At 46.1% G+C, this 15694-nt stretch overlaps 1 protein-coding gene across 1 annotated transcript in view; it reads left to right on the top strand.

Moving 5' to 3' along the window:
- Positions 1-446: 446 nt before the first annotated feature.
- ACVR2B (activin A receptor type 2B) overlaps positions 447-15694 on the top strand; it is a 109922-nt gene continuing 94674 nt past the window's right edge. The window contains exon 1 of the mRNA XM_017826511.1: positions 447-853. Coding sequence (XP_017682000.1) covers positions 802-853 — 52 coding nt within the window. The 5' untranslated portion in view covers positions 447-801. The remainder of the gene's footprint in view (positions 854-15694) is intronic.

Here is a 15694-nt window from a genome sequence, read left to right as displayed (position 1 = left end):
CGCCTCCTCCTCCTCCTCCTCCTCCTCCTCCTCCGGCCCCGCACCGCCGCCCCGCAGCCCCTCCGCCGGCCCTTGCCTGCCGCTCCGCAGCCGCCCGGGATGCGGGGTCGGTACCACCGCGCACGGTCCCGGTCCCGGTTCCCCGCTCGCTGCCGGCGCGGGGAGCGCGCGTGGGTTGCGCGGGGGTTGGGAGGGGGGTGAAACGGTGGGTGTGGAATGCGCGGGTGTGTGCGGGAAAAAGAGGGGGGGGGGGAAAGACCAAATCCTGCGCGTGCATTGCGCGGGAACCCGCGGCGTGTGGGGGGGTTGGGTTCGGGGGGGTGGGAGGGGGGGGGCGTGTGCGTGTGTGCGCTCACCCCTCGCTGCTGGGGGAGCCGGAGGGGCTGGGTTGGGAGGAGGAGGAGGGGGAAGGGGAAGAGAAGGAGGAGGAGTAGGAGGTGGGGGAGTCGGTGTGTGGTGCACGCCGCGCTCCCAGCACAAAAGCCCAGGGAAAGAAACTCTTGGAAAGCTGGGAGCGAACCGTGGGCCGGGCAGGAGCAGGTCGAACCGTCCCCTGGCTGTTCGTCTCCACTGGATACATTTTGCGACTGCGAAGGAATTAAATCCGATTTTCTCTCTCCTTTTTTTTTTTTCCCCCTACCCCCAGGATTTTTTTCTTCATTTTTTCTTTTTGAGAGCGAGAGGGAGGGCAGAGCCGCGCTTCTCCCCCCTCTTTTCACGCGCTCGATCTTTTTATTTTTATTTTTGTTTCCCTTGGGGATAGAGGTGCACGCGAGGAAGAAAAAAAAAAAGTAAAGGACTATGTTTGCTTCGTGGCTGACTTTCGCCGTGCTCTGGGGAACTTTCTGTGCAGGTAAGAGCCTTTCGGCGTGTTTACCTCCCGCTCGGGCTCTCGGTCGCGTCTCCAAATGCAGAATTGAATGGGCCGTGCGGCTATTTGCAGCCACCCTACACAGCAGAGCACCCGAGCTGGGGAATCCCCCCACCGCTGCTATCGGCTTAATTTCCTTTATTGTTATTATGATTATTATTTTGCTTTCCATCGCCTCGCCCTCCCTCTCCGTTTTCTCCCTACTCGCAGGACAAGCCTTCCCCGAGCTGCTTTTTGTTCCCTCCAGGCAGCCTGTGGGAATTCATGGCTATGTAAACACGGCGCGATCTCGAGGAAACTTTGTAAAAATGGGCATTTACTTCTGGGCTGGGGCGTGTGGGGGGGAAGCCGAGGAAGTTGCGTGGGTGTAGAAGTTGGGAGCAGCGGGAGGAGACCTGGGGATCGCTCCGGAATGGTGCGGGGTCTCTCAGGTAATGGCCATGTGTGCACCCCGCTCCTGCCGGGTTGCGGTTGTGTAACGCGGGGTGGGGGGTTGTGAGGGACCCCCCTCCGCCCCGAGGGCACCCTCTGGTTCCCCATCAGCCCCACGGGACGCCGCGGTCCCGTAGGGGTTGGCACGGAACGAGCCCTTTGGGGCTGGCTGGCGCCGCTGGGAGAAAGTTGGGAAAAAGGGGATGTGCGGGGCAGGGGGTGCCTGGGGGAGCATCCCTCGGGAGGAGGCTTCTGAGGCGGAGGGTGTTTGTTTTGTATGTTCTTCATCCCGTTTATTTTACGGACCTGGGTTGGTCCCCAAACTTCACCTCCAACCTGCGAGGTGCACGTTATGCCGAGGGACGCGGGTGGAAGTTCGCCCACAGCCCGGACACGGCCGTGGGAGCAGGAGGAGGCATCCGGGGCAGCGCTTCGGGAGGCGGGGAGGGGTCTCCATGGGGTGCCCCATCCCGCAGCCCTCGGGAGGAGGGGGGCGGGGAAGGGGTCAGACCCCCTCTGCTCCCCCTAGCACTGAAAACGCGGGCACGCTGGAAATCCCCGCGCTCCCCTCTTACCCTCTTTTTTTTTTTTTAATTTTTGATTCTGTTATTATTATTTTTCCTATTCCTTTTTTATTATCGCTGCATATCCCTCAGGGGAAACAGGGGCGGCAGCAATTTTGCCCCCTCCCTTGCCTGGTCACCACGACCCCCCCCGGGGCTGAGCTCGCAGCCCCTCGCCCTGGCGCTGGGCAGTGACTTGTTACGTTTCCCTCCGTTCCCTCCATCTCCCGGCCCGGGGCTGGGGGGGCACGGCAGGGTGACGAGAAACGAAGGAGGGGGACTCTTTGCGTCCGGGGGTTCCCGGGGGCAGGCTGCGGGAGGCAGCGATGCTGTAGCCGTGCCCCGCTCCGCGATGGGCAGCCGGGGAGTTCCCGGCGGCTTTTTGCCATCACGGCTTCCTTATATCGCAAAGCTGGTGGGGGTAGGGAGGGAGGGGGGGGGTTCCCCGCGTGTGCGTGTCCGTGTCCCCCGCCCCGGGGAAGGCGCTGCCCGGCGGGGCCGGGGCCGGGGCGCGGAGCCGGCCCCGGGGCGCTCCTGCAGCCGGGGCTTCCTTTGTTCCGAGTGCCCATTAAATATGCGCTGCCACCGCCTGCCTCTGCCATTACCGACAGTGCCAGCGCTTCATTATTTATTTTTTTTTTTAAGTCACACCGAAAGTGTGTGTGTGTGTGTGAGCGGCAATAAAAAGGGAGCGGGCAATAAAAATTTAAAAAAAAAAAATTAATGTGTTGGTGAGCAAAGCCTGCTCGGGTTTTTTTATCTGATCGCTGGGACACTTGTACGCAGCTTTGTTTCCATGTGTTGGGAAGGGGGTTGTGCGGGTTTGTATTTACATAGCAGTGCCGAGGAGAGCAGGTATTTTGGAAGGAGCAGGCGAGGGGGGGTGTGTATGTGCCAGCAACATTCCTGGTGCTCGGCGTTGCTCTCATCACAACAGCTCTCCTGGCTGGAAAATTCTATTATGTGCATAAAGGAGATTTATGGTCATTGTATTTTCTTTCCATATATCTTGGAATCCTTTTATCTCGGGTGATTCAATAAAAGGAGAGATGGCTTCCGGATTTTTTGGTTTTGTTTTGGGTATGGCGTTGGGTTTTTGTTTGGCTTGGGTTTGGTTTTTAACCTGATCCTATGGCTCTGTGCATATAGTGGTTGAAATCTAAGTTGGAGGAAAAAAAGCAATTGCTTTAAGAAAAATGAACCCTGAAAGCTTCTTAAATGTATCATGTTATGAAAAGGATAATCTGACAGGGCATACCTATGCTGACTTTTTCTCCCCCTGAAAATACAATAAAGAAACCCTAGAAAATTAGTCTAATTCTGTTTATTTGAAAAGGTCCCCTTGAATCATTAAATCAGTGCATTAGCAATTCTGTAAATCCCTCTCTCTCTTTTAAAGCCTTTCTGTCCTTCTTCTGATATTTATGAGTGTTTATCAACATGATCTTCATTGTCCAGTTTTAACTAAAGCTGTTCAGTCAAAAAAAAAAAAAAAAGAAAACAAGCTCAGATACCCAAAGTTGGAATGTGTTGCTGGGATTCAGAGCACTGGGCTTTGCTTGAAGTATGTCTTTTGTGTGTGTACATGTTAGGGCTGTGCAAAAGTGGTGGGCTTTTCGAAAATCGCTTGACCTCCATTGTTGATGCTTCTCATCGCTACCTTGGCTGACTGTAACAAAGCAAGCACGGGCTGCTGTTCTTAAAAAAAAAAAATCTGTTATGCTTATTTTTTTTTTTTGAGTACTGAGGATTCATTGAGGAAAACATTATGTTCATTTTTAGCCCTTTGTTTGCAAATTCTCTGCAGCCCAAATGTTCAGAAATCATGTTTTAATCGATGAGCTTGGGAAAATACAGGAGGTGTAAAAGGAGTTGTCTTGCAGAATGCATTGCTAACATGTTTTCCGAGCCATTACATTACTTTTATTTTGGTGCAAGTTTAAGTAATGCCATGCAGCAGTGCATTGTGCTGCAAATGGATCTGGTCTCCTCTTTCACTGTCTTCTATTTATTCTCTTGTGCTTGAGAAAGGGAATAAAACTGGCTTCATTAGCCTGCTAATTAAACACAATGAAGTGCGTGGCCCAAGGTTAATGGCAATGGCCTTTAAAAACACAAAACTCTTGAACAGGTGTTTGGGATGTATATTTTTTTAATCGGCCATCAAATCTAGATAATTATACCGCTGCGATAACCATTGTCAGAGTTCTGTGGAGAAGAAAATGCTATGTTTGAGGTGCCAGTGAGCAGTGTATTATTTTTAGTGGCATTATTTATAAACATCTCTCCAGGTCCTGCACAGCCTGTGGTTTAACTCCCCCCTTCTCCCTACTCTCCATTTCGAAGCATCTTCTGCATCTTTCCTTTGGTTGTTTTTTTTTTGTTGTTGTTGTTGTTGTTTTTGTTGTTTGTTTGTTTCCTGAATCAGGCAGGGTTAAAAATTCTGTATCCCTTCACCACTGCGAGGGTCTAACCTGAGCCTGGGGAGTTAACTAAAGTATTTACACACCGAAATTTCTGCCATTTCTTGTGCCTTTGGGCAGCCCATGCAGGCTGCGAGGCTCCTGCTCGCTCGATGCGATAGGAAGAAGCAGCCAATTAAAGCGGAGGGCTCGCACTGCCCGCGTTCGAGCTGTCACCAGCCTCCTGTCCACTCTGCTCTCCATCAGCTAAAACACGCTTGTCAGGTTTTTTTGTGCTTTACATGACGCAACAGTTGTGGACCTCCCCTGCTGACTCTGAATAGATGGTAGAGAAGAAAGAGATGGGCCAGCCTCACTCTTTTTTCCTTCCCTTTTTTTTTGTTGTTGTTGTGTGGTTTTGTTTTGTGTGCTTTTTGTTTGTTTGTTCTGTTTTGTTTTTAATCTCTTCTTTCCCTCCCGCCATTTTCCCCCACCCCCATGGATGCACTCCTTGCTTTGCAGATCACCCCAGAAGGATTTCCTGGCTTTTTCCAGTTCTGGGAAGCAGGACAAGTGCACAGGTTGAGAGGGAAGAGAAGTTCCAAGAGGCGCATCTTTTGGAACTTGTGTAATGGGATGATGGGGCCAGCTCAGGAATCCCACTGCTGTGGTTTGCATCATTCCTGTCCATGGGGTGGGTCACTCTGCAGAAGTGTTGCAGGTGTAAAAGGAACCAAGGGATTTATATTTATCAAGAGCAAAGGAGGTGAGTGACAAGAGAGGGTTTGAGGTTGGGCACCTGGCAAAGGTGTGCTTGTGTGCTCTACCCACATGATGCCTGTTCCTAGAAAGCTGGGAACACCTTTAAAATTAAATAAGCAGAAGTCAAAGTTACTCCATGTTTGGGGCCTTGTAGTGTAATGTGCTTTGAGTGTCATGTTGCAGGACCTGCTTTTAGAAGCATTTCTAAAATTCAGTGTTAAGAGTAGCTGACCTTGTGGAGCTGCAGTAGAATAATCAGAATTAAATGGGATTTTAGGAACCCTGGATCTTTGAAGCCCAATAAAATATAACAACTTTCTACCAAACACACCCAGGACAGTAGTCTAAAAGTTGTGAGAGTGACTTGGTAACCCCCTGCTTCTGGTTGTGCAAGGCCAAGGCAAGGTAAGACCCTGGATGCCCCTTCTCCAGAGAGTACCGCACCCAGTGCCGGGCACGGCCCCTCCTTATGGTGCCTCCTGTCAGTTGCCTGGAAATCTGTGTCTCCAGCCCTGTCAGCTAGTGCTGGAAAACTGTTCCTGAACTTTGGGAAGCGTGACAGTAGAGGAGAGAACCTGTTAGAGTTCAGTGGTGATCTAGACCCAGTTGAAAGCCCTCGTGGGCTCATACCCTCAGCTTTGGCAACTGGAGAACTGCTCATGTGCTGAGAAAGTCTTGCAAATGCAACTTGGGTTGGTCAGTACCTGCTGTAGAGTTGGCTTTCTCTTTCTGCTGGACTGGAGGAGTGGTGTCAAAAAGGCATGTGGCAGCTTTTTCCAGGTTCCTCAGACAGCTGTGGGCAGGGATGCAGGCAGCGAGGTGCTGTGCCTTGGCAGTACTGCAGCACCCGGGCTCCAGCGCTCTCCCTGTAACAAAACGTTGTGGGAAGTTGGGAAATGGGAACTGCAGAGTGTAATCTCTGCTTTAAAGAGGTGTTGTCTTTCTCTTTTATCCCTCCTTGGCCTTTGATTTTAAAACTAGCAGGGGAGTGTGATTTTCCTGCCTGGCCAATAGCACTGCCTGGATCTGAATTATTCAGTGTAGCACTTGGCATTCTGCACCCTGTTCCCACTTAAGCTCTTTTTCGCCTGTTCCCTCATGTGGAGATTTTCACATCAGTGAAATTGGATGTGTTTAAGAGAGGTGTTTGTGGCCGGAGCATTCACCAGTATAAGCTCTACTCTTCCCCTTGCCTTTCCCCTCCATTAACCATTGAGGATCAACTAATGTCTAATCTCTTCTCTTCATTATTACTTCATTCTGAAATAATTTTGTATCTCATTAGTCATTTGTTCCTTTAAGGTATATTGAAAAAATATACATCACTCCTCCCCCCCCCAATCTCCCTTGTAAGTTTTCTTGGAGCCACTGTAGTCTGAGGGGCAGAGAAGTAAATTAAAGATGAAACACTCTGCCTGCATTCTGCAGACGCAGCACATTTTATGCTTAGATTTGAATATAACTGTTGGTCTTTTTCACCAATTTCATGTTCTTTTCCCTCTGTCATCTTCCTCCTTTACTACAGTATAGCTTCAATTCAAATGAAAAGTTAAGAGCAGCAATTGTCAGTGTACACTGTAAAACAATAATAATATGCTTCCCCCTAGCACACAAGTGCCTCTTATTTTGCCAGTATTTGAGTCTCACTCTGATTAGGCTATTGCATGTGGCATTGGTCCATCATGCTACTTAAGAAAAAAATCTGTTACTGGTGTCTAGGTGCCTCGGAAAAATACGGCTCCTCTTTTGCAAAGTGCTGTTTGTGGTGAGAGAAGGTCTCTGCCCCAAAAACACTGAGCACAGGGACCAACTGTGAGAAAATGATACTGTGTGCAAGGGCTCCCTGCTGCATCATCATGAAGTGGCTCACGCAAGGTCACACCAATATTTTGTACCTATACTAATAAAATAATCCACGTGAGGAAGTGTTTCTGTGTGGGGTGAAGTCAGGCTTTAATCTGGTAGTGGGCTCTGTCCACCTTATGTGGTTTTCAATTTGGTGACTGTGCTGGAGGTGGTTGGTGTGTTTTTGTTCTTGGGAAGATCCTTTTCTTTTGGGTTAGGGTGCTCACAAGCAGGGACTGGCTCATGCACCGAGGTGTGTATAAAGAAACACAGAGGAAGGAGCAGCCTGTTTGTGCCTGGCTGGAGGAAGATGTGAATGACCTGGTTCTCATTAATAATTCTGCAATTTCCAGATTGGTGTGTCGTTTCACTGCAGATTCAATTTGGGACCTTAGGAGAGCTCTGCAGGCAGGAGGCTGCTCGGAGCAGAGCATGGGCCTGGGTGCAGGCAGGGTTGGGTGCAGGACAAGAAGCAGCCTGGGCTTAAAACACCCTTTTTTGCCTTGCTGATGGGTATGGGAAGCAGGGATGTATTAAGCAGCTGAAATGAGCCTTTGAAAATGTTTGCACAGGAGCTGTTAAAGTAAAACTTGTATCTGTGGATGTTTCATCCTATTCCTATAGTGCATAATTTATGGGTTGTAATAAAAGTTTACAAGGTATTCCCTGGCGGGAGTGACATCTCTGAGATCTTGCAAGTCAGTGGTACGGCAAGGACATTAGTCCCCATCCTCTTCGGTCCATGGTTGGTGCTCTGACCACCATGTTATCCTTTTTTGTCCACCTTGAATTAATTTTGCTGGGAAAAATAGAATGTTCTGGTAGTTTTATTAAGCCAGAGGTATCATTTTGTTTTCTTTCTCCTCTCTCAGTCTCAGAGTTACGTGTCTGTATAGGAGCGCCTCTTCTTTAAATGAAGGGAATAAAGCCTGTTCATGAAAAGATGCAGTGCTTTACAATTTGAGGGACATTAATTTTCATCGAAGTGGATACTCATACAAATTTAGATGTGGGTTTTGAACTGGATTCTTTATGTCTAATATGTACCCTTGTGTGACGATGGAAGGAGAAAAAGGTGCTCATGGGAGCACAGAGGGCGAGTTAATCCTCCTCCAGTAAATCTGGAAATGGAACATATTGCTGTCAGTTTTATAGAGAAATAAACAAAAACTGGAAGAAATGAGCGTGTGTCTGGTGCTTTTCGGACCAACCCAAAATCCAAGACCTGTGCTGAATGAGTCCCAAACCACAGTGGCAAAGGCTGTAATTTTAAAAATTCCATAGTAGCTGACACTGTAGTGTCTTAGGTGCTGTGATTGCCTCTGCCTTTATTTATTTATTTATTTATTTATTTTTATTTGAAGCTTTTTCCCATTATAGTACTTGCTTTCTAACTGGTAGCAGAAGTTTTAAAATTTCTATGTGGTGCCAATAGTGCTAATGTAATGCTTCTTCCTAATTTATTGCTCCAAGGCGTGAGATGATAAGCCTTTGAGTGGATGAGAGGGATAAAGTTAGCTCCATTTATGCCTGATCTATCAAATGGTCAATCTAGGTGGCTAACCCTTCTTTCCTCTGACATTAGCTATTTAAAAATGCTTCGTGTAATGTGTGCAACTCTTAAAATTTGGCTTTTAGGAATATTTTGCTTATACATAATTTACCTCTACAGACGGTTTTGAATTCCCGGGGAGGGAGGAATGCAACCATGGGTCCGTAGTGGAGAAACGTTCAATCAAACCCTTGTCTCCTTTTTGTGACTTTTTAAAAGCATTTCAGAAAATGGGACTGTTTCAGGCTTTTTAAGCCCTTTTAGCGCTGCTCTCACGTTTTGCAGTCTCTGGGTCGCTTCTGTGGGCTGGAGGCTGTTGCTACAGTTTGTCTGAGCTGTCTGAAAACTCCCCTCTCTGGTTGCTCTGTTTGCCATCGATACTTTCTCTAGGAAAGGAGGGCATTTAAGCTTTGCACAGTTGGTGTTCAGGCCTTTTTCTGAGGCAGCAAGCTGAGCTTTGCAATATGAAAGCTGTGAGGAGACAGTGGTACTGGTCTTGGAAGAGCCGTGAGCTTTGTAGGCGCTCAAGTGCAAGTAGGCATTGGCTTCGCTTCAGACCTGTACACTTCCACACGGATTTACAGGAGCTCCTGTGCTAAGCAGAGGGAAACTGCAATTGACTTGAGATGCAGCTGCTCAGCAAAGTGCAGATTTGTGGTTATGTTGCTGGTAGCCTTGTCCTGGCAAGTTCACTTTTGGGACGACCAAGCCTTGGCAATGCAACCTGCCGGCACGTGGGTCACTCGTTTCTCCGAGTCTTTACGTTTTCTCTGCTCAGTATGGCAACTGAAATACAGTGGGATTTGTATTGCCACTGTAGTTCCTGAGAGTAATCAATGGGTTAAGAATGCTAATTCCCCTGTATACATGCAAGCTGAGAAATTCAGTTAGTTGTCCTTGGGTTTTTGTGGCAGGAGTATCCAGTTACAGGCCAGCGGCGGCTATTGGGCAGCTCTTGGGTGCACTAAAGTTTGAACTCATAATCCTTTGCTTTCACGTGCACCCACAGCTTATCAGGCACTTTTGTTTCTATAGGAGAGTCTCTGTTAAAGCACGTTCCTACATCCCGGGTAAGACATTTTCCCAAATACGTGTTGCAGTTGTGCCGGAAAACACTCACCTGCTCAGCTCCTATAAAATGAGTTTGGGTGGTGGCAATGGGCACCGGTGCTCACACACCTGGAGCAGGTTCCAGCTGTGAAATTTCTGTTTACATAAGAAACCTGGGATGCATAAAAGCTCAGCACAACCTGATTGAGAAGAGCAGGATGGTGCATTTGGTGCTTGGTGCTGCCTTACTGGGTTGTCAGCTCTGTCTGCCGGTGTCCATGGTGTGGAGTTGTGAGTGCCCAGCTCTGGTGTGGACCCTCAGGTGGGGATGCTCTCATGGGGTATGCTGTGCCACTGAGCTGCCTCATCCATGTTCCTTGGCTTCTTTTGAAACATTTCAAAGACAAATGCCCTTAAAAAGAAAACCAAACCCCCAAAACAACCAAACACACAGAAAAAAACCCCCAAAACCCCCCAGCAACACAAAACTCATAGCAAGGAACATTTTTATCTGATTGCTGTCGTTTTTCTGCCTCACTTAGACATACTTTAGTCCCCTCCTCAGGCTCCTGGAACACCTTGAAGTGAAAGCATGAAGCAGGGACCTATGGATCAGCATGCACATTTATAGCAAGAAATTCCTGTGTAGATTTTTATCACCTTTTAGAGTGTTTGAAGCAACACAGTGGCCCTCCGGTCCCAATTTCCAGGCTTTTTTATGCACGTGATAAAGACAAGCAGCTCCTGATGGAGCCTTCAAAGAGCACAGTTGCTGTCACTGGGCATCTCCTCTTGTGGGTCCAACTTGCTGGCACAAAGCTCATTCAGCCTGAATTTTGATGGATGCAAAAAGAAAAAAGGAAAGGAAAAAAAAAAAATCAACCCACTGAATGTACTGTCCCCAGGGCTGTTGTCTCCTGATGCCCTGACACTGTGCCTGTTCACATCAGCTGGAGTTTGGCCGGATGTGCCCATTCCTGGAGAGTATTTAAACATTTATATTATACCTTAGATAACTGTGGAAGTCTTTTACAGCTAATTTTTATTGCTATAGATAATTTTCTGTAGATACATAGCTTCTGCTGTCGTCTAGTGGGACAGAGTTAGCGCTGCTAAAAGCAAACATGAGAAACTTGGCTTTTTTTTTTTTTTTTTATTGGTAACAGAATTTCCTTTCCCCTGCAATCCTGTACCGATCGGCTATTTATTATGTAACAGCTAAAAGAAGCCCTTCCAAGGTAACTGTAATCCTCAGAGGTAAATGAGACCACTCCTACCCTGTTAGGTAAGTGAGATGCAAGTGCATGTGGCTGGGTAACTGTGTCTGTAGGCTCCTTCTCAATGAATTGCTGATGAAAGAAGAAACCCTGGGCTAGGGACGCACCGTTCCCGCAGCCTGTGCTCCAGAATCGCCCCGCTGACGTCCCCGGTGCTTTTTGTGCACGGAAATGATTTTGAAATAGCTAATGTGCAAAACTTTGAAGTGTCGTACGACAAAATAAAGTTGGCTAAAAATAGGTCTGAATATGAAAGTCGAGCGAAAACTCGGAGTGGGGCGGGGGGAGCTGAGGGTCATTTTACAGGCATTGTTGATAGAGTTTCAGGGTCCCGAGGAGGGAAGATGAATGTCTTTCTGTTATAGTAACAGCTGCTCTCTGTCCATCGGGATCTAGTGTTTGCCGATCCAACTCATAATAATTAAACAAAAGAGTTATTTCATAGCAGCCTTGGTGGAGGATTTATGTTGGAATTTTATCTCTCTCCATTTAGACTTTTCTTCTTCTATTAAAGAAAACTGTAAAGTTAACCTCTCACCTGGACTGGGGCTCACCTCTCATCAGATCCATTACAACTGAGAGGAAGCCTTCTGTTGGCTGGGCATTCGGAGCTATATTAATAAAAAACCAAAATCAAATCATTAAGTTTCTCTAATGCACTTATTCTTTGCGAACTTTTCAGGGTTTTTGTGTCCTGAATCTCTGAGCAGTTGGGTGATTCTAGGGGGTCGTTAGTAGCTCCTTAGTATGGCCATGCAATGGAACATGCAGATTTCTTTTCTTCTTTCCTTTTAATTTTTAGTGAAATCTCCCCATTTTGAGAGCTAACAGGTCTCTTGTGTGAACAAGCAAATAGCCCCAAAGGATTCTCAGATGGAAAGTGTAGCAGCATTTTGGGAATGGATCTACATTGTAGGGCTTTATGCCAATGTAGTTAACTCTGCAAAACCCCCTGGTGTGGGTCAGTCTTGGAGGCAGAGAGGTCCAGAGCAAGGCAAACCTTCATTACTTGGTACCTTCTCATGTATTCAGACACAACTTTTAAGAAAGTCTGGGGTTACATCCACCTCTTTGCAAATCTCTCTTACCATTTTCTGTCATTTCCCTCTGCCCCTGTGGAGGTTTTCCAGAAGATTTCACCTGGAAATAAGCTGGTTTTTAACTTCTCTTCATAAAAGCGGCACAGCTTTTTTTAAAAAGACACTGAAGCTACCACTTCTTCAAGATCACAGGCTTGAATTTATCCAGTGCTGAAGCACCACAACAACTATCTGAAGTCCAGAGCAGGATCCTTTTCCAGGTCTTAAAGGAATCCATGCTTCCATGTAGCTGCCTTTTGAACCCTGTCTGTTAATTTAATGCCATTTACCCTTCTCCAAAGGCGGGTAGGCCCAGTTGGATGGTAAGGTTAAAACCTGAACAGTGCTATGTTTATATTAATAATTTCCACTGGTGAAATATGGATCTGAGACTTTCCTCATTCATTTAAACCTCATAGTTAATAGGCAATAGTGGAAATGTACCATGTACATGATTATTGCAGTGACCTGATTTCACATGCACTTCTGATCTGACTTCTGTTAAAAAAAAAAAAAAAAGAAAAAAGAAAAAAATGAAAGAATTATATATAAAATTGATTTTGGGAGCCCTGGGAAGGAGAAGGAAACCATTTATTTCAACCCCCAAATTCCTTTGAGCTGTAGAAACATTGTCAAAGTAATTGTAGCCTTTTCAATTTTTTCCTGTGTAGATTTCTTTCTGTATAGTCTTGGAAAAACTGTGCTCTGTTGATGGATGTCACTGTTTTTTTACTTGTGACAAATATCTCCCAAGGTATTGTTTGAGTGATGTAAAATTGGTTCATGTGTAAAATTCTAGCTTTTCATGAATACTTTATCATTAATATGTGTTTGCCAGGTTCTTCTGTATTAAGGTGTTATACCTTTAGTGCTTTGCTGCGGGATATCATCTTAATCATTTTTGCTGTAATTTAATCATCTTAATTAAAACTGCATTGAATTGTGGAAAGTAATTTGGGTCTGGAGAGCAGTGGGTTTTGTATTTGTATTTTTTTTTGTCTCGTTAGAAGATGGTAATGGTCTTGGCAAGGTTTTGCTAAAAATTAGCACAGTGTACAAAAACTCATGTTGCCAAGTTAGTACAGTATTTCTCCAGCTAATTGTGGCCTTGAAGGGTATAATATAAAAGGTCATCTTTGTTAGTGAACTGCAGGCTTCTCCTGTGAGACAGAAATCCATGTCCTTATCAAGGATGAAATCTTGGCTCCTTGGTTACACAATTGAGCTTTGCTATAATTTGGACATCATTAGGCTCTTTATTAAAGCAGTGAAAGACTCTAATCAATCTTGGTGCTTTGCTTTCTTAAATGTACTACTGTATCCGAGTTTGTGTTACGGCTTCCTTTTCTTTTCCTGCTTCACGAACTACATGAAGGAGAAGGGTCTGAAAATGATGTGGGATGAAAAGTTTCTGGTTTCCTCTTTTTGGGGTGTTCTTTGCTCAGAAGGTTCCCGTTTGTGACAGTGATTATGAGAGCTGGGAAGTTCAACCTCCTCCTCATCTTGTGTTGAGAAGCAGGAGGAGACATTCTGGAAAGAGCAGCTGCTCGGTTTGTTTTGTGCTCTTAAACATTGAAAAAATATACGAAACTTCACGAACTCAAAGTTTATTAGTGGTTGGCATTACTTTTTCTTTAAACCCAAACAAAAGAGTTTTAATTGCTTTTTTTGGGGAAAAAAACCTCCTTCAACCCAAGTCAGATTTCTGTTTCTGTGTGTGCTGGTTTAAGAGTTAACCAGCAGGGGAAATGAACCCAACTCAAAGGAGAGATTATAAGTCAGAATAACAATTTATTAAAATAATACAGTAAGTACAATCATACAAACAAACAATTGGTCTTAACCCACAAAACCCAAATATATAACCCAGTACCCCAGGGCATGAACAAAGTGGTGTTCCTTGGGCCCCGCTTGAGTCCAAAGTAAAGGGAGAGGGGAAAAAAAAACCTGCTGGTGGGAGAGCTGTTGCAGTCTGGTCAAAAGTGGTGATTGCAGTCAAGCTGAGGGTGGTGGTCTCAGTCTGGTTGAGAGTGATGAGCTGCAGTCTTCCTCTGGATCCCACGAGTGGTTAAAAATGTTCCAAGACTCCAAGATTATATATTCTCCAGTTCAGGCAGGAATGCTCAATACTTCCCTCAGGGTGGGGAGTTCCACAAAGGGTCTGAGGACAAGAGCATCCTCCTATCTCACAGGCCTCTTAACACCTAGTTTATAGCCTGAGGAGTCAGGCTCTATGGGCAGAGGGTTCCAATAGTCTATTGACAACAGTTTCTGGAAAATGGCATGGAAGGCTATAGAATACACAGTTTTGGGTTACACCCATACCATGATGAACTGGTCTCAGCTGTCCTAACTAGGACACTGTGGCACATGGTCACAGAGCAGAATTGTGGGGGAAAGAAAGAGGTTTATATTGTGCTTTTATCCCTTTTTTGTGTTCTGGAATTTGTTTTCATTGGGATGTTGGCACTCCCAGGAATGTATTTTTGTGGCTCTGACTTGTGCATTGTAAAACATAGCCAGTGCTTGCCATTTCTTTGTTTGATTGCTATTCCTTTTACCAGCAGATATTTTTCTAGCTGGATAGATAAATGGATCTTCCCTAGTTACTGGCAGTCAGATCTGATTTTGCACAGCTATAAAAGTTAGATTTGTGCTTTAGCAGAGCTTCCTTCTCAAGATTTTGGATGGTTTTTCATTACCTATGTTTGGGTGGATGATGTACTGGGAGTACCTGTGTCCTTGAGATACTCACCAGCACTAGAAGCACTTCCAGAGGCAGGAACAGCAGTATGGAATCATCACTGTAGAGGATTTTCTTCTGTAATATCCCTGCCAGCTTCACTTTCATGCATCTTGAAGATGATAATCTGAGAGTACCAGCCTGGTGGGGTGTGAAAGTGCTGTTATTTGCATGCACAGGTGCAGAGAGACTGCTCTATGGGAGCAGTGCTTGGACCCTTGGTGATGTTTGGGAAAGTCAAAGTCTGTGGTCCCTGACCCCCAAGGACAGGTGATTGTATGTGGAGTTCTAGATCACTTCAGCATTCCCATGCAGGGAGGTAGAGACCTACAGGTGTTATTATTTTAATAATAAATACCTTCACCTCAAGCACAGATGCTGTGACAACCACTGCCTAGTTTTGCAGTTGCTTGGTGCACGGGCTGTGGCTCTGCTCAGATGTTATGCCTTTAAAAACAAGTGAAAACGGGAAAAGAGAATGTGTTGCGCTTGAAGATGGGGAAAGCTCTATCCAGGAGCTTCTGGTATCCAGCAACTTTCTTTTCAGGAGTCCCGCTTTTCCCTGAATCTGCTTACCAAGGGCTCCCAACCTCATGCTGGTGCCACCACTGGCAGCTCCTCACTGTGTGGTGCACGCTGAGGTGCTCAGTGGCATTTGAAATGAGTTGAGCACCACCTCATTTACAACCCCCCAGCTGATACTTCCCCAGTTTCTGTCTAATGGGTACAAGTGCTCTTCAGGAGCTCTCCCCTGGATTCACTGGTTCATGGAAAAATTTGCTCTCTGAGCAATTAGGAGAACTGAACATTTCTGCTCTGAAGGGCTGAGCTTCCTTGGACTGCGAGTTTTTAGTGAAAGCTTTAGGTTATGAAAGTGTCATCATCTCATTACTGTTCCTTACTGTGTGGCATCCTGTTGGTCTAAGGTAGTTTAACTGTCTCCAGCCTAAATTGAGTGCTGCTTTCAGTATTTATAAACTCTACCACTGTTAAAACAAACCAAACCTCCAGTTGCAGCCATAGCAGAGGGGCTGAAGACAAGGAGTTGTCTCTAAGGAATGTAGTCTATTATAGGTTGGGTATAAATCAACCTCTGACTTTGGGTATTGGGAGGAAAA

This window comes from Lepidothrix coronata, unplaced genomic scaffold (assembly GCF_001604755.1).
Source record: "Lepidothrix coronata isolate B3197 unplaced genomic scaffold, Lepidothrix_coronata-1.0 Scaffold128, whole genome shotgun sequence".
Classification (NCBI taxonomy): Eukaryota; Metazoa; Chordata; class Aves; order Passeriformes; family Pipridae; genus Lepidothrix; species Lepidothrix coronata.
Note: the sequence above shows the minus strand (reverse complement) of the source record. Positions and strands in the feature narration are given on the sequence as shown.